Source organism: Pygocentrus nattereri, chromosome 25, assembly GCF_015220715.1.
Source record: "Pygocentrus nattereri isolate fPygNat1 chromosome 25, fPygNat1.pri, whole genome shotgun sequence".
NCBI classification, from domain to species: Eukaryota; Metazoa; Chordata; class Actinopteri; order Characiformes; family Serrasalmidae; genus Pygocentrus; species Pygocentrus nattereri.
In genome coordinates, this window is record NC_051235.1 from 20,581,333 (window position 1) to 20,602,864 (window position 21,532).

Genomic DNA, 21,532 nt, shown 5'->3' on the forward strand with positions numbered 1-21,532 from the left:
TATAGTGACAGGAAAAGCCTCTTTTGCTGATGTCAGTAAGTTTTGTTTTCTACTGGCGTGTCCATAGATGGCAGCAGAGATCAGTGGTGGAGTGAAGGGCTGCATGGTGGTCGGCTGGTCCTTTCGGTCCTTTGGTTCCAGACTGCTGGAGTGCACTGAAAAGCTTCCACTGTGTCAGATGTGAAATGGACTGCAGCTACGCAGAACTCCCACTCATTTGCAAACAGAAGGTCTCCGTCTGGTAAGCGTTACTATGTGGGTTGCACAAGTTTACGTGAGTGGATATGTTAGGATAAACGATCTGGGCACAGTTTCAGTGGAGTGTGACTCAGGTCACTGCATTCATGTGCATGATATTAATAGTTTCAAGCTCCACACAGTACATAATTGGAGTTGAGTTACACAGATGTATGACTATGTTTCATTTTGGATTAGTAATGAGAATAGTTTTGGTTTTTGAGTGTAGAACATGAATACAGTCACACAGGTTTTGCTGACTATATCAGTATTCAATGTCAACAGATTTTTATACAGTCGACATGTTCAAAGCTCATGCAAATTGATGATCTGCTATCTAGTCTTATTAAAGTAACTCTTGCAAAATGACTGCATCCTGAAACTGAATCTTCAAGTTCATTTCCAATTCCAATATATTCCAATATATTCTCCCATCCAGATCCAGATCTATCCTACATCAGCCCAGCCTGTTTATGCAGTGTCACAGCCTGGGCTTTTGTGAGATAATGTGCGGCTTCCTGTCCACATGAACATGTCAAGAGCATGACTCACGTGTCTGATGGGTTTCTCTTCATGAAGGAACATGGGGCTGTCTGGTCCCAGCTCCATCGAGGCTGTAGTCACTAACTCCAGCGTTTTAAACTTCAGCTTGTCATGACAGGAAAAATACAGTGTCAGTTGTCTGCCACGCACTCACCAGCTCCCAGAGTAATAGAGTGAAAGAGAGATGATTATGGCTGACAGGAAGTAAAGGCACGAGTAATAAAAAAGGGTGGAAACAGCAGCACAAGATAAATATCAAAGAGTGCATGTCTATATGCAAAGTTGGGGTGCTGTGCAAAATGTAAATAAAATCAGAATACAATGATGTGCAAATCATTTAAACCCTATATTTAATTTTAAAAAGTAGAAAGACAACATGTCAAATGTTGAAACTGAGAAATTATATTTTTGTAATATATGCCAATTTTAAATTTGATGTCAGCAACATGTTTCAAAAAAGCTGGGATGTAACAACAAAAGACTCATAAAGTTGTGTAATGCTAAAGAAAAACAGTGATTAATTGGCAACAGGTTAATAACATGATTGGGTATGAAAAGAGCATCTTTTAGAAGTAAAGATGGGGAGGGGTTCACCACTCTGTGAAAGACTGAACAGGCAATCAAGAATATTGTTTCTCAACATAAAATAGAAAAGTTACAAAGTTACAGTACATAATATTAATTGATTCAGAGAATCCAGAGAAATCTTTGTATGCAAACAGCCTAAAAGCTAGCATCCATGATGGAATAGGGATGCAGTCATGCACAAGGCATCTGAGAAGGCAGCATTAATGCTAAACGATATATACAGGTTTTGGCAGCACATGCTGCCATCCAGACAGCGTCCAGACAGTGTTGTCAAGGAAGGCCTTGAAGGTTTCAATGTTTAATATGTTGTGAATTTCCCCGCTGTGGGACTAATAAAGGATCTTATCTTATCTTATCTTATCTTATCTTATCTTATCTTATCTTATCTTATCTTATCTATATCATTTTTATTTACATTTTGCACAGCATCCCAACTTTTTTGGAAATGGAGTCATGTGTAGTGCAAAAGTCAGTTTTTTAATTTATTTAAACTTCAATCAAAATACCCATTAAGTACAAGTATTTTTTTTCCAAGATAATCCACCAAGCATAATGAGCTGAAAAATCAAATGAAAATAAAGAGTTTCCAAAACTAGTGCTTATGAAACCATGAAAGTCAGTGTAGTTGTCATACCACACAAGCATTAGCATATCTGGTTCCATTCATTTAATACTTAGTCTCCATCTTTAATAACTGAATAACCATTTATGGATAAGATTGGACATCCTTGGATTAAAAGATACAAAGAAGATGGGACTCAGCAGTTTTGCAAGACATTACTTGGGCCACGAGAAGCTGAAAGTTCAACCAACTTTGGAGATGTTCTCTTGGAAAAAATGGAAAACACATTCCTGCAGATTTCTCTGAAAAACTGAAAGCAAGTCTCCTGAAAAAATGGAAGAGTGGACATACTAAATACTGAAATATTTAACATTTCTGACACTAAAAAATGAAAAATGTACTTACTGGCTGTTTTGACTGGATATGTAATAAATGAAAGAGTGGTCTCTGACTTTTGCACAGTATGAGAGAAAGCCAGGAGGAGATGAGGGTGGAGTGTTGGAGAGAGAATGCACAGATATACAGCATAGAGACATAATGTATACAAATGTAAACTTAGTGTAACTTTCCAGTGTTGCACATGCACAGTTGTTCTGCTTGGGCGGTGTTTACTCTGTATGTGCTGTCTATGTTGACAGGTACTAATGGCTTTAGGAAATCCTGACTTTAGACCAACACCATTCACCATACAGAGCAACAGATGGAGGCTACAGACGACCACTCATGGCAGACCAAACAACACAGTCATCAGTCATAAGCGAGTATGTATAGTCATGTGTATGAACTAAGTTGACTTTGTATCAGCTTTTCTTTTGCTAGTGAGGCTATTTTACAGTGCCTGTACACTGTGGAAACAGTACTTTTACTCACTGCATGTAGGGAGTCAACACGCAGAGACCCGCTGATCGTCACACTGACGTCTCTGTAAGAGGTCAAGTTGACGCTGCACTGCACTGGCACAGTCAGGGTATTGGTGAAATTCTGTATGCACAAACAAAGAGAAATGTTGCTAAGATCCTGTGTTCACAAACACTTGCGAGATCAGATACAGCTGCTTGTGGTGAGATTCTGGAACACAAAAAAAACTGTTTCTGTGACATTGAGAGTTTCATTGTGAAACCCCCTTTCAATGATATGAAGACAGTGCACAATTTAATGACTTTGGTTAATAAAGCTGGTTGAAGATAAGAACCAGGACTACTTAGAATAAACCTTATTTACAGTTTCATTCAAAGCACTCCATAACCACATTTTAAAGGATAAACCACTTCTGTGGAGTTTCTGCTCTGGATTACATAAAGCCAGACATTTTTCATGATAGATGACTGCAGTTTAGCAAGACTAGAAAGAACTCTTTGCCACATATGGAGAGTAAATGCTTTTCACAAGCAGTGACATCACAAGACAGACCTTTTAAAATTACACAAAGCTTCAAAGACTCCAGCATAAAAGAGACCAAATGTGGGCTTTAGATGCATTGTCTGCTTGTAGATACAGAGATACAGCCAAAGGTGAAAGTAAGAGGCATTACCAGACGTGAGATGCGGGTCAGGTCTTCAGGTGATGCACGACTGTGTGCTAAATGTTGAGGAGGAATGCACTGAATCCCATTTTCCTGATGGAAGAATACAGCTCACTTTTATTCCAGGACATGGCTCTATTTTAAACCTACATTCAGATTTTAGTTTGAAATAAATAACAAATTGAGTAATCGTTTTCATATGTGAGATGGTGGCAATACAGCGGCCACATTATTGGAAACCTCTAACTGGTCTGGCTGTACAGTTGCCATGCACAATTTGTGTTACACCATCCCCTAGCCCCTTGTCAATGGTCAGTTTCTGACCACAGAGTCTGGATATGTTTAAGTGGTACTGAGTGGAACTTGTGCATGATGGAATGTACAGAGAAGTAATATGGTGACAAGATACGACACACATCAAAGTCAGCAAAGAGATGTAATGTAAACAAATGTAAACTCATTGTAATTGACCAGTTGCCAGCACACAGTTCTACATGTGCGGTGTGTTCTATGTGCAGTGTGTTCTAATATTTTCTAATGGTTTTAACAACTGAAACATAGCAGTTAGTGTGTTTTAATCTATTAACATAACATATGCCTGGAAAGAACCTGATGAAAAGTGCTTTACTTCAAAGAAGAATAGACAAAATATTTTTTAATATGTTTACAAGTTATTGTGGAATCATAATTTTGCCAAGTACAGGAGAAAAATATACCCAAAGTTTTTTTCTCCTACTCTGTTTCTGGCAACAGTGTGTCAAAGTGTTTGACACATCATCTCAAAATAAGTCTTGTATACTGAAACAATGACTTATTCAGTCAAAATGTTTACAAAGTATCTTGAAAAAATCACATACTTTGTTGAAATAATTATTTTCTCAAAATTATGACTTAGTATCTCAAAATGATAGCATTCAATTTCAAGAGTAAGTAAGTATTTTGGGATAATCAGAGGAAATATAGGGGAAATGATTTAGTGTCATGGAGGAAAGACAGACTATCTTGAAATTTTTACTTACCTTGAAACCATAACAAAATTTCAAGGCAGTGATTATTTTCTAATGATAAGTCATAATTCTGAGATAAATCAATTTTTGAGAAAGTAAATCATTCGAGATACTAAGTCCTAATTTCTAGAAAAGAGATAATAATTGGCAAGATTTCTAGAAAATAAGTTATTTAGACATAATATGCCATTAATTCCAGATATTACACCATAATTTTGCAAAAAATAATGCATTATTTTGAGTTTCTCAAAAGTTTTGAGATACTTACTCAAAATGTTGCGTACTGGTACTAGAAATAGAGAAAGAGGGAGAAACATACAACTTTTTTCTCCACTAACTAGCAGCAAAGGGCTTTCCTGTTCACAATTAAATTAGTCTCTGGACCTTGATACCCTTCCTCAGGGTAGGGCTAGATTTTTTAAAAGGGCAGTCGCAGCTGGAGGTTAGGAAACCAGCCCTATGCCTGGAAGGTTGCTGGTTTGATCCCCTCAGCTGACAGTCCATGACTGAGGTGCCCTTGAGCAAAGCACCTAACCCCCAACTGCTCCCCGTGCGCCGTGGATAGGGCTGCTCGCCGCTCCGGGCAAGTGTGCTCACTGCCCCCTAAGTGTGTGTGTTCACTAGTGTGCATGTATGTGGGTGTTTTACTGCAAAGATGGGTTAAATGCGCAGGTCTAATTCCACAGTGTGCAAAACACAGTTGGCTAATGATTCTGAATTCAATTCAATTCAGTTCAATAGATATCATGTCATGCTGGGACGGTGTTGCAGTTGCCCAAAAATTCTTCAGCTTGGCATTTCTTCTCACCTGGTTGGCATGGAAGTCTTGGATCTGCAGGAGCTGATTACCATTTTTTGTCACTTCAGGGATCAAGATGTTCAGCTGCAGGTTTCTCACAGGAAAGTAGCCCAGGTTTTGGATCTGAACAGCACAGGACAATGACTTTATATTTATATTTATATGTTACGTAGTCTCATTTGCTCCCAGCTCTCTGAATCTACAGTAAAATAAGGGAAGAGGTCAGTTGGGCTCACTTGAAAGGTAAAGTTGAAGGGCGGCTGGATGTTCCCAGGCTTCTCCAGAGAGAGTTCAGCTTTGAGCTCCCAGCGTGACGGACTGGAATCTCTGAGAAAAACAGGGATGTGGAAAAGCAGGCTTTTCATTTCTTATACAAGCTGTTTGTTATTGAAGTGCGATTCCCACACATGCAAGCTGACGCATACATTCAGTGACTGACCTCGTGAACAGCAGGTCAGCCTCGTATCTCAGTGTGTAGAAAATATCGTTAATGTTGTCGTGTAAAGCAACCTCCTCCCCGTCACTGCAGAGAAACATAAAGAAGAGACATCAGATACACTCCAGCTACTCTACTCTCTACTTGGCAGAATTATGGGTTTATTTAGACAAAGCTTCTCCAAAGCAGGAATGCTGTTTTGGGATCACTTTGGATATTTTAACTTACAGTTATGGCCTTTAGCACAGAACGTGGAGGAGAGTCTGACTCCAGACCAAAATATTTTAGAAATGCCAGCTCTGGGAACAGTCAAGTGACACTTGGTCACATATGTAAACACTTTAGTTTCATTCCAAATTGTCACAAACTCTTCTCTGTCTGTCTGTCTGACTCTCTCTATCTCTTTTTCTCTCTCTCTCATACACCGTTTCATAGTGTTCTTCCACATCATTAAAGGGGAATACATTTTAGAGATTTATGTAGTTTTCTATGTAATGTTAATAGAGCCCTGTGATGGACTGGAGACCTCTCCTTTATTTTAATTATGCAGAAATCTGGTAAAATATAGACAGAATTTCTCTTTATTATGAGATCAAATTTTGCAACATGCCTCTTCAAGATTGCGCTTATTATCTAAATATGTTTTATTTTAACATATATTAAACACCACAGATGCATTGTGACACAGGTTGTTATTAACAAGATCACATCTGAGGAAGCTGAGTGTAAAGACTTTACTGCAAGTCCTGAGCTAGAGGTTATTCAGTGATCTCAGATTTAATAGGATGGAAGGGAGTTTTAGTTCACCGGATAGTAAGAGGACCCCCTGAAACCACAGTGGTTAGCTTTCTGAAGCTCTATACAAAGGCCAGTGACATAATTCAAAATGAAGCCAAACCTCTTATTTAATTTGTACAAATGGACGTGAGGATCATTGTCCCTTCTAAAAAACCTTTGATAACACATATTTGAGTATTTTAAGCTAATCCTGTAGAGGCATGAGAGGTGGGAGTATAATAAGCTATGGAACAAAATATAACTGGATACAATGGATTTTTTGTGCGCTATTCTACAAATCTTTAGTTTGTAATGGTGTGATGTTAATATTCTGTAGATTGCCTGGCATAAGAGGTGTGAGCGAGCTGTGTTACCAAGGTAACTGGCCATATTTAGAGAATGAACTTGCATTAGGGAAGAAATATGAGGAGGATGAAATGTACTATTTGATCCATTATACCACACATTAGTAAAACTGGTAACTCAATGGCCTGATTGTACATTTAATGTTTAGTCATCGTGAGGTCTTTTCACACTGAATATTTGGAATTAATCCACTGAAACTTTCACATCAAGCCTGATGTACTTTTTTATTTAACAATGAAAATGCGAGAAGAAGATGACAAAGTTGAATGTGAATCAAAGTCTCAGACATTGGATAACATCACAGTAAGAAGAGTTCTACTAACTTACAGTGGGGTTCGAAGCTCTGCTTCAGCTTGGAGCTCTGACAATTAAAATGAGCTGAACAAACCACAAGAACAAAAAGCTATGATGTAAAAGATTATTTTTTATTTGGCCTGTAAAACTGGGGCTAGTGTAAAAAGGCATTGCAGCTTTGGCACCCCCTCTGGTACAAAACTACCCTAAATATATGGAATATGTAACTGTAGAATACTTATTCTTTTAAATAATGAAAAACTATTTAATTATCACTAATTTTTTTTTGTCCCTAATTATATTAGCATACATACATACTCAATATTAAGTCTGTAAATACAAATACTGAGCATGTAGCTATGGTGCCATAAAAGTTGCAAGTGCTATAACATAAATATATATTTTTTTTGTTAGCACTGAGATTTAAACTACATTAATGTTCTTTGGATGGAGCTCTTTGTTATTTAATTTAGTTTAATGTAATCAGCGTTTCACTATTGAAACAGGGAAAAGAAAGTATATGGGCCAAAGATAGCAAGGAATCATCAGCAGGAACATCAGACGGCAGTCTTTTGGGATGACTTTTTTTTAAGCAGGCAAAGGATAAAATCTCAAAACATTGCTGGCTTTATGTATGACATTACATCCCTAACCTAAACAACTTTGACAATTTGTACACTGTGAGGCCATGTAGTTACAAACATATGGATTTGTTCTTTACTGTTAATATTACCTGATGGACTACAAAAACCATAAACACTAGAACGTATCCTACATCACAGCTCACGCTACTACATTTAAGCAGATGACTTAGACTAATGTGAGGTTCATTACCTGCTGGCTCCCAGAATGACCCAAACATGGTCCAGCAACACAGAGTTGCTGAACTCAAACTCCAAACGGAAGGTGACCTGTTGAAAGAGTAAGAGAGGTGGGGTAGATGAAGGAAAGGTCGAGTAAAAAGACTGGCTTATCTGTAAAACTGCTACGTTATAGCCTAGATCTGACAATGAACATATTTGTATCAGAAAAACTGCACGGGCACACTGGATACTGGCAGTGTTTACATGTAAGTGTCTTATGTGTAACTCTTCAGGAGGGCAGAACTTTCCCCTCTGTATATGAAAGCCGCCAACAGCAACAGTGCAAGCTTTAGTGCAGGGCTTAGCAATAAAGCCTGCAATAACCTGCTGTAAGCCTGTGGCCTCAAAGCAAAGCAGCCACAGGCACCACTGTACAGCCTTAGAGCTGTCTTACTGATGATCAACACACGTGCACACATACAAAACGAATTTGCTGACATGCACATAGATCTACCCATCAGTACATACGCACACACAGAACTGTATTTGTGCAAAATTGTTGCACACTAGCCCACTAAAAACAAAAATAGAATCCACAATCAAGGCATGCAAATTCCAACTGTTTCTTGGCTTTGAATACCAAAGCAATCAGAGTACCATGCTATCCTTCACCCCGTCCTGCATGAGCGCCAGCTTGCATGTGGGAAGAGGCCTGCAGTTCAACAGGCCACTGTTTACTACCTTCGACCCCAGCCTGAAGGCTGGCTTATAGGTGCAGAAAACCACTCTAATGAGGTCTTAACTTCTATATGCTCTATACATGTCACTCAGTACAGACAGGCCACAGACTCAGCTCATAATAGCAGTACTCATTATGCCTACAGGCCCCCTCTATCTTCCTGCAATGTATGGGTTGCATCATCGCTATAGCATAGATCAATGTCCAGCTATCCAGGAGGCATGAAGATTCCGTGCGACTGTTTAGTCATTGCCTGACAAAGAAAAAAACATTTGCACTGGCAAATATGTCATCTTTCTGACTAGAAGGAGTATGGATACTCCTGCGTTTTATCCTTAGTTCCTTCCTTTTCTATTTACAGTAACAGACAGGACTGTGCAGCAGTAGAATCGTATTCTTTGGAACGATGCAGCAGCATCAAACAACATTGGGATGAGCACTGTTTGTGACCCATGCAGCATTGCTAAGTCACTAATGGTCTTGTGGCTGAATGGAATCAAATCCCAGTGGCAATGTTCCAGCATCTAGCGTTAAGCCTATCCAGAAGATCAGAGGCCATTACTGCAGCCAAGGGGGAAACAATCTCTGTTAATTCCTCTGATTTTGAAAGAAATGTTGGATAAGCAGGAATCTGGACACTTTTAGACTTTTAGACTTTGTTCACATGGCAGGACAAATCATATTTATTTCTTAAAGATGGTTTCACTGATTTTTCAAAAATTCTGCATAATTCAGTGGCTGAGATGTAAACAAAGTCATGTGAAATGATTCACTGAAAAATGTATTGTGTATTCTACTAGATTTAAGATTAAGTGAAACTTTTTTGATCCCACAACCAGGGAAATTCCACCTCCGCATTTAACCCATCCGTGAAGTGAAACACCACATACACACTAGTGAACACACACACTAGGGGGCAGTGAGCACACTTGCCCGGAGCAGTGGGCAGCCCTATCCACGGCGCCCAGGGAGCAGTTGGGGGTTAGGTGTCTTGCTCAAGGACACCTCAGTCATGGACTGTCGGCCCTGGGGATCGAACCGGCAACCTTCCGGTCACAGGGCCAGATCCCTAACCTCCAGCCCACAACAGGAGTTGCAATACATTTTATAGGCAGAATATTCATAACCATTTCCTGAAAACTTTCAAGGAGGTAGTTTTCAGAAGCATTTAATGCATCAGATGTTCTATCGCCATCACTGTAAGCATATACACACTTGTTGTCATAGTAATGTCTCACTTGTGAGTGTTACTTAACAACTATAACCAGCTTGCAGAACAATCACACTATATTTCACAACAACAGATAATGTCAGCTAACAGGCTAAAAGAATCTAAGTAGGCTTTGAAACAGACAAAAAAATGTCATGCAAATATCTCCACTTTTATCATTTTTCACCAGTTGACCTTTGCATTGTTTTAAAATATCCTACATAAATATCCACCTCCTTCAGCTGTAATACTTGATTGTGCACCACTGACATCCATATAGCACATTCTGACTTCGAGTTCGTGTGTGTGTGTGTGTGTGTGTGTGTGTGTGTGTGTGTGTGTGTGTGTGTGTGTGTGTGTGTGTGTGTGTGTGTGTGTGTTCCAGAATATAAATCTGGACAAATGTTGCTTGAATTGGTTTGAAAAAAGTCAGATTCATTTTGAATTTTTGCTGTTCCGACTACATAAAATGTGCCCTGCTTAAATCATATATGCCAAAAAAGATTTGAGGTGCCTGTCTGATAGCCATGTTAGACATGGTCATTGGAGCAAGAGCTTAATGCTGGGCTATTGTCTGCAATCATACTCAAGGGAACATAGTGCTTCTTAAGTAAGACAAACGTTTGGTCCAGCATTCTTTGATCAAGTTGTGTTTCACTCAGGCTTATGGATCGAGTCAAAAGACCAAAGGAGCTTCCCCTGACATACCTTCCTAGTTCTGCTAAAGTGTGATGTGAAGAAGAAAGTATAATGTGTGGTGGTGTCCTTTGATGTCATGGTGTAAAGTGAGTGTGTGCAGGCCTGTCTTATGCAGTCATCAGAAGCAGATTTGCGCTCATCAGTTTCATGTCCAAGAGACTAGCATTAGCACACACAGCAATAAAAGATCTCCATTAGTAGCGTGCACATGTCGCATTTACTGCCTGCAGATTTACAACTGAGCAGTTGCTTGCTGGGCTGAACCCTCTATGGCTTTATATAAAAGACCCTGGACCAAGATAAGATAAAGATGTGCCAAGGTTCCTCACTTAATGCTCACTTTTCACCTAGAAAATATCTGAAAATATTGATTTTAATGAACTGATTGAACTGTAATCATCTGGGATGCTACTCTGCTGATGCTAGTGAAAGAGAAGTTTGGCTATATTCCCATCACGATTATTACCAGTGTTGGCAGAGGTACTTTAAAAATGTACAGATTACTGATCACCTGTTAAAAAATCTGTAATCTGATCCAAAGGATTAATATATTAAAGTAATTACATCTGCTTGCTTTATGTTCATTTTGGATTATCAGTTCATATATACACTCACCGGCCACTTTAGGTATTGCTAGTAAGGTTGGACCCCCTTTTGCCTTCAGAACTGCCTTAATTCTTTGTGGCATACTTTCAACGAGGTGTTGGAAACATTCCTCAAAGATTTTGTTTATTTATGTGAGTTACTGTTGCCTTTCTATCATCTGGAACCAGTCTGCCCATTCTCCTCTGACCTCTCACATCAACAAGGCATTTTCGTCCACACAACTGCCACTCACTGGATATTTTCTCTTTTTCGGACCATTCTCTGTAAACCAGACAAACAGATGGTTGTGTGTGAAAATCCCTGTAGATCAGCAGTTTCTGAAATACTCAGACCAGCCCGTCTTGCACCAACAAGCATGTGTGACTTTGAAGCCACATTCAAAGTCACTTAAATCATCTTTCTTCCCCATTCTAATGCTCGGTTTGCACTTCAGCAAGTTTTCTTGACCACCTCTACATGCCTAAATGCTTTGAGTTGCGGCCATGTGTTAACGTATATATATACTGCTCAAAAAAATAAAGGGAACACTCAAATAACACATCCTAGATCTGAATGAATGAAATATTCTCATTGAATACTTTGTTTTGTACAAAGTTGAATGTGCTGACAACAAAATCACACAAAAATCATCAATGGAAATCAAATTTATTAACCAATGGAGGCCTGCATTTGGAGTCACACACAAAATTAAAGTGGAAAAACACACGACAGGCTGATCCAACTTTGATGTAATGTCCTTAAAACAAGTCAGAATGAGGCTCAGTATTGTGTGTTGCCTCCACGTGCCTGTATGACCTCCCTACAATGCCTGGGGATGCTCCTGATGAGGTGGCGGATGGTCTCCTGAGGGATCTCCTCCCAGACCTGGACTAAAGCATCCGCCAACTTCTGGACAGTCTGTGGTGCAACGTGGCATTGGTGGATGGAGCGAGACATAATGTCCCAGATGTGCTCAATCGGATTCAGGTCTGGGGAACAGGCGGGCCAGTCCATAGCTTCAATGCCTTCATCTTGCAGGAACTGCTGACACACTCCAGCCACATGAGGTCTAGCTGAGCATTAGGAGGAACCCAGGGCCAACCACACCAGCATATGGTCTCACAAGGGGTCTGAGGATCTCATCTCGGCACCTAATGGCAGTCAGGCTACCTCGGGCGAGTGCATGAAATGCCACCCCACACCATTACTGACCCACTGCCAAAGCGGTCATGCTGAAGGATGTTGCAGGCAGCAGATCGCCCCCCACGGCGTCTCCAGACTCTGCCACATCTGTCACATGTGCTCAGTGAACCTGCTTTCATCTGTGAAGAGCACAGGGCGCCAGTGGCGAATTTGCCAATCCTGGTGTTCTCTGGCAAATGCCAAGCGTCCTGCACGGTGTTTGGCTGTGAGCACAACCCCCATCTGTGGACGTCGGGCCCTCATACCATCCTCATGGAGTCGGTTTCTAACCGTTTCTGCAGACACATGCACATTTGTGGCCTGCTGGAGGTCATTTTGCAGGGCTCTGGCAGTGCTCCTCCTGTTCCTCCTTGCACAAAGGCAGAGGTAGCGGTCCTGCTGCTGGGTTGTTGCCCTTCTACGGCCTCCTCCACGTCTCCTGGTGTACTGGCCTGTCTCCTGGTAGCGCCTCCAGACTCTGGACACTACGCTGACAGACACAGCAAACCTTCTTGCCACAGCTCACATTGATGTGCCATCCTGGATGAGCTGCACTACCTGAGCCACTTATGTGGGTTGTAGAGTCCGTCTCATGCTACCACGAGTGTGAAAGCACCACCAACATTCAAAAGTGACCAAAACATCAGCCAGAAAGCATAGGTACTGAGAAGTGGTCTGTAGTCCCCACCTGCAGAACCACTCCTTTATTGAGTGTGTCTTGCTAATTGCCAATGATTTCCACCTGTTGTCTGTTCCATTTGCACAACAGCATGTGAAATTGATTGTCAATCAGTGTTGCTTCCTAAGTGGACAGTTTGATTTCACAGAAGTTTGATTTACTTGGAGTTATATTGTGTTGTTTAGCTGTTCCCTTTATTTTTTTGAGCAGTGTATATACATACAGTCCACTGCAGGGCAGACTATATATATATATATATATATATATATATACAGTGGGTTGCAAAAGTATTCAGCCCCCTTGAACTTTTCAACCTTTTGCCACATTTCAGGCTTCAAACATAAAGATATGAAATTGACATTTTTTGTGAAGAGTCAACAACAAGTGGGACACAATCGTGAAGTGGAACGAAATTTGTTGGATATTTTAAACTTTTTTTAGAAATAAAAAACTGAAAAGTGGGGCGTGCAATATTATTCAGCCCCCTTGCTTTAATACTTTGTAGCGCCACCTTTTGCTGTGATTACAGCTGCAAGTGGCTTGGGGTACGTCTCTGTCAGTCTTGCACATCGAGAGACTGAAATTTTTGCCCATTCTTCCTTGCAAAACAGCTCGAGCTCAGTGAAGTTGGATGGAGAGCGTTTGTGAACAGCAGTTTTCAGCTCTTTCCACAGATTCTCGATTGGATTCAGGTCTGGACTTTGACTTGGCCATTCTAACACCTGGATACGTTTATTTGTGAACCATTCCATTGTAGATGTTGCTTTATGTTTTGGATCATTGTCTTGTTGGAAGATAAATCTCCGTCCCAGTCTCAGGTCTTTTGCAGACTCCAACAGGTTTTCTTCCAGAATGGTCCTGTATTTGGCTCCATCCATCTTCCCATCAATATTAACCATCTTCCCTGTCCCTGCTGAAGAAAAGCAGGCCCAAACCATGATGCTGCCACCACCATGTTTGACAGTGGGGATGGTGTGTTCAGGGTGATGAGCTGTATTGCTTTTACGCCAAACATAAGTTCGATTTTGGTTTCATCTGACCAGAGCACCTTCTTCCACATGTTTGGTGTGTCTCCCAGGTGGCTTGTGGCAAACATTAAATGAGACTTTTTATGGATATCTTTGAGAAATGGCTTTTTCTTGCCACTCTTCCATAAAGCCCAGATTTGTGCAGTGTACCACTGATCGTTGTCCTATGGACAAAGTCTCCCACCTCAGCTGTAGATCTCTGCAGTTCATCCAGAGTGATCATGGGCCTCTTGGCTGCATCTATGATCAGTCTTCTCCTTGTTTGAGCTGAAAGTTTAGAGGGACGGCCGGGTCTTGGTAGATTTGCAGTGGTCTGATGCTCCTTCCATTTCAATATGATCGCTTGCACAGTGCTCCTTGAGATGTTTAAAGCTTGGGAAATCTTTTTCTATCCAAATCCGGCTTTAAACCTCTCCACAACAGTATCTCGGACCTGCCTGGTGTGTTCCTTGGTCTTCATGATGCTCTCTGCGCTTTAAACAGAACTCTGAGACTATCACAGAGCAGGTGCATTTATACGGAGACTTGATTACACACAGGTGGATTCTATTTATCATCATCAGTCATTTAGGTCAACATTGGATCATTCAGAGATCCTCACTGAACTTCTGGAGTGAGTTTGCTGCACTGAAAGTAAAGGGGCCGAATAATATTGCACGCCCCACTTTTCAGTTTTTTATTTCTAAAAAAAGTTTAAAATATCCAATAAATTTCGTTCCACTTCACAATTGTGTCCCACTTGTTGTTGATTCTTCACAAAAAATTACAATTTCATATCTTTATGTTTGAAGCCTGAAATGTGGCAAAAGGTTGAAAAGTTCAAGGGGGCTGAATACTTTTGCAACCCACTGTATATATATATTTTTTTTTTTAACAACCGTTTTGGTTTGTAAGGTAACTTACCTTTCAAACTGCACTTGCAGGACTTATGTGAATATCTTAGCTGAGCCATTTAGACATTTCAGTCGATATTGTGCAATTTGAACCTATCAGATATGGCTGTGTACCACTTTTTAAATCAATCTGGTTCACATTCCATGATGTATGGAAAGCTTTTCATCCCAACTTGATTTTTAATGTCAACAAGAATAGAGACCTTCATCACTAACTGATGTAAAGCAGTAAAAGAAACTGTAGACGAAAAAATGAAATTTACCACATATAAAAAGAAACACGGATCTATGAGTTAACATGAATCTATGAATTTTAAGTTAATATTGTTGCCATAGCAAATATGGTAGCACTTTATTTGACCCCTTCATAACATTGACATAACCTGACCAGATTTTTGGCATGATTAATAACTGTCATGTAAACATTAATTGAGCCCCTACAACGAGACAGTACATAATAACAATTTCACCCTTTTTTCTGGATTATCTGTTATTTCATATTCTAGTTTATTTTTACCTTTTATATTAAAAAGACAAACTATGTTTTATTCATGGTTTGGTGACCCCTTTAGTTTAAATACACGGCATCAAAAAATAGCATTCCATGCTTATATGATTCATCCAAAAAATTCCCACGTACTGTGTTTCTTTGCACCGAATTTTCATGAAAGATGCCAAAATGTTAAATCTCATGGCAGCTTATATTACTTTATAATTTCTGATGTGTTACTCTAGTTTGCAGCCATGACATCAAACATTATGACATCTGTCATTACAACTAACATTAATAGTAACACGACAATGTTATGGTACCGGACTGACAAAACGATATGTCTGCTAGGACATTTTCCAAGTGAATGTAAAGAGCAAATTACTGACAAAATCAGATTTTCTGCAGTTATCAGTTAAGTAAGTGCTTTTGCATTTAGCACCATTCACTCTATGTTTAAAATGTGTCTCTTAATCTGATTACTGTCTTTTTTCCTGTAATGGAATACAATTACCTTTATTTGTACCTTGATTACATAACACTCAAGAAAATGAACTTCACATGTACTTATTAAAAAAGGCGAGAGTAAGACATTGTTCTGAGACACATAAGCTGGACATCCGTCCCACCAATGTCTTTTAAAGCTCAAAGCATAATCTTTGTCTCCTCTGCAGACCAGTTTCTGCTCCCACCATGTTGAACAATATAAAGTTCCATTTGACACGAACAAACATGTGCAGAACATCCTGAAACTTTCCGATTGGAAATGTAATCAGATACAGGCGTTTACATTGTCTACAGGATTACCCACCTCGCTCAATTGGATAGGATTTTTTATACATGGATGTCTCCTATCCTGATTGAGCTATTAGTCAGATTATTAACAGATTATTAGGCTGTGTGTAAATGTGGCTACAGTTACATGCATTCCTTTACTACCAAACTATGACTACTATTATGCCCTAGGGATGTTTCTGTATGCTTATTCTAGCTCATAAGATTGCACTGGAGCACACTGGATTCCTATGCTGGAGCAGGTCTTTTTTATACCAGTTAGCTCTCTTTGTATACTGCCTTTTGACCTTAGCAAGTTTGCACAAAGCATCTCTCCATTGCAATGGTGCACACATCACCTTTTGCTTTCTTCAGATTTACTGTCAAGCACTACAGAAAAGTTCGCTTTTCAAAACGCCTTATTGTTTCTTTTTCTTATACATCTCCCTTCCTGACAAAACCAAACGTAACACAGGAAGTGTTCTTTCTGCTGTGACCATGTGAGTGCAGCATGCTAGAAAGTTGTTCGGCAGCAATTTGGGTAATGGCTGATGCTTGTTTGTGCATTTAAAAGTCTTTATTTAGAGCAAAGTTGATGTAAGGATCTATGGCACATTAGTGGGCTACAAAATCAACCACAGAAAATTCAGAACAGAGTTGCCTTACCACACGGACACCAGGGCCACAATTCACAAATACAGCACAGCTTTAAAAATCAACCAGTCACACTGGTATAGAGTTCACAGTAGGCTGTGATTTATAGATCTCTTCAGTCAAACATGAACCACTGACTAATGTATGCCATATATCTTTCCTGATCAAATCGAATAGCAAAATGTCCACAATGTTGGATAAGCTCCTACAGAGTACCACTGAATCAAATTAAACTCTGAAGGAACAGACAGAACTCTGTAGACGTTAATATAAGTGTCAAATGAAAAGAAAAAATAGACAATAAATAATACAAAATGATGAGTATACACTTACTGGAAAGAAAGAGATGAAAACAAATAGCCCTGAATTAGCTGCCTCAAACATCTAAGTTTGAATCTTTAGAATATAATATTTTTATGTCTTGTTTTCTTATGTTTTCAGAATAATGGACTGGTCACTGTCCTAAACACTCCCAAGTATCTCCATTTTTCTACATCATTTGAGCACCAGCTGCAGGAAAAAATTCATGATGAACTGTCCAACAGGAATGTTCCAAAATAGTTTGGATTAAAATCTCTTTACATTAACTTACATTAAAACTTATGAATGTTTTTGCCATCTCCTTTAAAGATTCCATTCTGGAGACACTTGTTTTTCTTTGGATAGTGGCGATATGCAGCCACACTTTCCCTGGCAGAAAATAAAGTGGAAGACACTCACCTGAGTCTTAGCTCTCATGAAGGGAGCACTAACATTGCAGTGTTTCTCATTTCTCTGCTTGTCCCCACCGCGGCAGTTAATGTGTATGTCTGAGTTATCCTACATGACAAGAAGAGAGATTCTTCAATAAAATAATTTGTGCTGCACTAAAAAATCCCAGTCTTATAAGTCTTATCATGCAGTAATTACACAAACTAACTGACCTATTCTTAAGCTATCTGAGTAAAGAGAAACACAAACTTATTCAGCTGGGCACTGCTTGTTGTATAGTCTGAATGACAAAGTTCACTTAGCCAATTAGCCAATTAAATCTTAGCCAATTAAAGGTGTCAGAGACCACATTTAAAGTCAGAGACCATCCTTTCATTTGTTTAATTTCCAGTCAAAATGTCCATTATGTACACGTTAATTATTTTTCAATACAGAGAAAAGGATTTAGATGTATATTTAACAGAAGTCTCAGCAGCTAAATATAGTATTTCTTCAGTATTTTGCATGTTCACTATTTGCTTCCATTCTCTTCAGAAGATTTACTTTCAGTTTTTTAAAGAAATCTGTAGGGATATTTTTCCACATCTCCAAATTTCAGTCCTAGAAGTTTGCTTTTTCTGCTTTTCACGATCCAAGTAAACATTTTTCCAGTAAACATACCAGAAGATTATCTTCAGAAATATCCCATTTAGACATTTTAGATGCACATGAGATAGAAATTAGCAAGACAGTCAAGGTGCGTTTTTATATTAATGGCTTTTGTGAATGTTAGTGTTTCTTTGAAAGGGATCATAATGCCTTTGACATCTGTGGGAACATTTTTTATCAGAAGAACTTGGTTTTAATATTGGAAGGAAGGAAAAGTTAAAGCGGCACAAAATAAACACTGATACTGATAACTTGTACCTAATGGCAGTTTGACTGGGAACTGAGTTTTGAACATTACAGTATACCAAGCAAAATATGTAAGTAATGTTTATCAGTAATAATCAGTAGTCAGTGGCTTTCATGTGATGCTTCTATTGGCGGTATTTTTGCATCTTTACAATCATCAGTTTTGTTTATGTTTATTAGAGCATTTATTATGCAGCCACTTTCTTATGCTGTACCTTCACTACAAGGTTGGAGAAGTGTAGGTTTCTGGAGTATGAGATGTTAAGGCGGGCTCCGTAAGCATTTTCTCCCCGGTTCTCCAGACGAACATCCATTACCATCTTCCTCCTGGACCCCTCTATAACTCTCTCACTCACTTCTGCTGGGGTTGGACTGCGACACAAAACACTGCCTCCACGGAATGCCTGTCCACAAAACTGCCTAACAGACCAGAGAATAGGTATGAGGAAGTGTGTTTCCTCTTTTTTCTGTATGTATTTTGTTTGTATGTTTGTGATCATACTCGCGACTGATCAGGTCGGTCTGTGCTTGTATCACCAAGTCTGGAACACAGTGATCATCTTCATCACAGCCATTCCAGAAAGGAAGCTGGAGAAGATAATAAAATAGCATGAAAAGGATGGGCATGAAAAGTATATGAATCTAATGTATAAGTATATGACTAACATCTATTGCTCGATCACAGAGACAGATAATAGTGACAAACCTGGGTTTTTATGGTGGTTGGCCAGGTGTCATCTAGCGTGGGACCCTGTTCTGGGTCCTGTAGACCTGTTTCCACACTAAATATGATGGGCCTGGCATAATCTGTAGTGTCCTAGCATTGCAAAAGGAATAATGTGTGAACTTACTCAAATGCATTTAGTAAAACAGCAGCAGTTAAAATTAAACTATTTTTTCAGGATTTTTTTTGCTTGTATCATTTTCTACATACAACATGACTTTGAAACTAAAGTACCAATGTGCTATATATAAGAAAAGCTCAGATTTTGTCAGCAGCATTACAGTCAGTGGCAACTTTACTGATGTTCAGGATAACAGATTGCACTTTACACCTGAATTATTTATCAACACTGATAACGTGTTTTTGTTTGCCACCACAATGGTAGATTGACCTAAATATATAAACATTTTTTCATTTATTGTTATTGTTTATGTAATGACACACACATAATTGTGTTTTCTTTGTGGAGTCATAGCCAGCTCCTGACAATGTCTGTCATATAAGTTCCACTGACCACATTTTGTGGCCAGCCTGTCTACTGTATAGGACTGAGAGAAAGAAGGACTGATGTGGGTTTTAAAAGGAGTCCCAGGAGTTAAACTATGTTATATCCCCTATATATATATATATATATATATATATATATATATATATATATATATATATATATATTTTTTTTTTTTTTTATGTATTCATTCATACACTATATTGCCAAAAATATTCACTCACCCATCCAAATAATTGAATTCAGGTGTTCCAGTCACTTCCATGGCCACAGGTGTATAAAACCTAGGCATGCAGACTGCTTCTACTAATATTAGTGAAAGAATGGGTCGCTCTCAGGAGCTCAGTGAATTCCAGCATGATACCGTTATAGGACGCCGCGTGTGCAGTCATGAAATTTCCTTGCTACTAAATATTCAACAGTCAACTGTCAGTGGTATTATAACAAAGTGGAATCGATTGGGAACAGCTGCAACTACGTAAATTGACAGAGCAGGTTCAGCAGATGCTGAGGCGCATAGTGCACACCAACTTTCTGCAGACCTCCAAACTACATGTGGCCTTCAGATTAGCTCAAGAACAGCGTAGAGAGCTTCATGGAATGAATTTCCAAGGCCGAACAGCTGCATCCAAGCCTTACATCACCAAGCGCAATGCAAAGCGTGGAATGCAGTGGTGTAAAGTGGTGCCACTGGACTCTACAGCAGTGGAGATGTGTTCTCTGGAGTGACTAATCACGTTTCTTCGTCTGGCAATCTGATGGACGAGTCTGGGTTTGGTGGTTGAAGCTGTTGAAGAGTTGAAGCTGTTATAGCTGCAAAGGGTGGGCCGACATCATATTAAACCCTATGGATTAAGAATGGCATGTCACTCAAGTTCATATGTGTGAAGGCAGACGAGCGAATACTTTTGGCAATATAGTGTATATAGGGGATACAATGTCCAACAATTGGTCTGAACATGTGATTCTTTGAGTTACAAGCTCACCATAACATGGAAAAAGATGTGTTCACAGGTCTCCTCTCCGGAAAGCAGGGTGAGGTTCTGTGGCTGCTGTCGCTCTGGATCATCCATCACAGCACGAGGGTTAAATCGCTTTTCTTCAATAACAGCACTGTACCAAAGATCTAGAAGGAGGAAAGAGAGAGAACAGACTCAAGTATACAGCCAGGTCAGAGAACACTGATTCACTGATATACTGCCTCTGTCATAAGAAAATCTCAGTTTATTTTTTTATTGCTTTAAAACTGTTTGAAAAACGTTTATATTGTGTGCGCAATCTCATGATGGATGGACCAACAGAAATGAAAAGAAAACATTTCAAGTGCTTTCAAGCAACATTAACAGAGGTTTAGAATGTTTTCTCCTCCTTCAAAAAAGTTATCATTTCAGAGGTATGAGGTTTTCTTATGACAGTGACTTTTGTTTAGAATTGGAATTCCTTTTTTTGACACTTGAAATCCCCTTTTTTATTAACAGACATCCAGCTTTGTCTGTTCTCTTGCTGATAAAGAGAGAACCTGTAAAACTCTGTAGATGAGGCCAGTGACAAAGAAATCTGTAGCAACATAAAGTCACAAAGATAAGAATCCAGTTTCTTAAACTCAGAGCAGGGCGAAAGATACACTACAAGATAAAACACTAAATCTACTGTGACCCACATGATAAACCTTAAAGATTTATTCCAACAGCAAACAGCAAAACGTCCTTGAAGCTTAAGTCTTGACATATTTGAGGAAAGTTTTCCGCAGCAAGATGACAGATTGCCACGAAGTCCCCAAAAGCCCCCTGCACATCTGAACAGAATTAGCAGCGGGCATGGCAGTGGCAGG

At 39.4% G+C, this 21,532-nt stretch overlaps 1 protein-coding gene and 1 long non-coding RNA gene across 2 annotated transcripts in view; one reads left to right on the top strand and one right to left on the bottom strand.

Annotated features, from left to right (window-relative positions):
• The window catches only part of itga11a (integrin, alpha 11a), an 82,176-nt gene that overhangs the window by 5,878 nt on the left and 54,766 nt on the right, over nucleotides 1–21,532 (bottom strand). Inside the window, exons 17-28 of the mRNA XM_037534315.1 lie at nucleotides 20,688–20,827; nucleotides 19,179–19,289; nucleotides 18,975–19,060; nucleotides 18,688–18,892; nucleotides 17,588–17,686; nucleotides 7,966–8,042; nucleotides 5,698–5,781; nucleotides 5,495–5,585; nucleotides 5,268–5,381; nucleotides 3,462–3,545; nucleotides 2,801–2,911; nucleotides 790–885 (exon numbers count right to left, since the gene is read on the bottom strand). Of these exons, the coding sequence (XP_037390212.1) occupies nucleotides 790–885; nucleotides 2,801–2,911; nucleotides 3,462–3,545; nucleotides 5,268–5,381; nucleotides 5,495–5,585; nucleotides 5,698–5,781; nucleotides 7,966–8,042; nucleotides 17,588–17,686; nucleotides 18,688–18,892; nucleotides 18,975–19,060; nucleotides 19,179–19,289; nucleotides 20,688–20,827 (1,298 nt within the window). The remainder of the gene's footprint in view (nucleotides 1–789; nucleotides 886–2,800; nucleotides 2,912–3,461; nucleotides 3,546–5,267; nucleotides 5,382–5,494; nucleotides 5,586–5,697; nucleotides 5,782–7,965; nucleotides 8,043–17,587; nucleotides 17,687–18,687; nucleotides 18,893–18,974; nucleotides 19,061–19,178; nucleotides 19,290–20,687; nucleotides 20,828–21,532) is intronic.
• On the top strand, nucleotides 96–17,621 carry LOC119262427. Its single transcript, XR_005129622.1, has 3 exons — nucleotides 96–241; nucleotides 2,569–2,691; nucleotides 17,309–17,621. It is a non-coding gene; the product is annotated as an uncharacterized LOC119262427 (long non-coding RNA).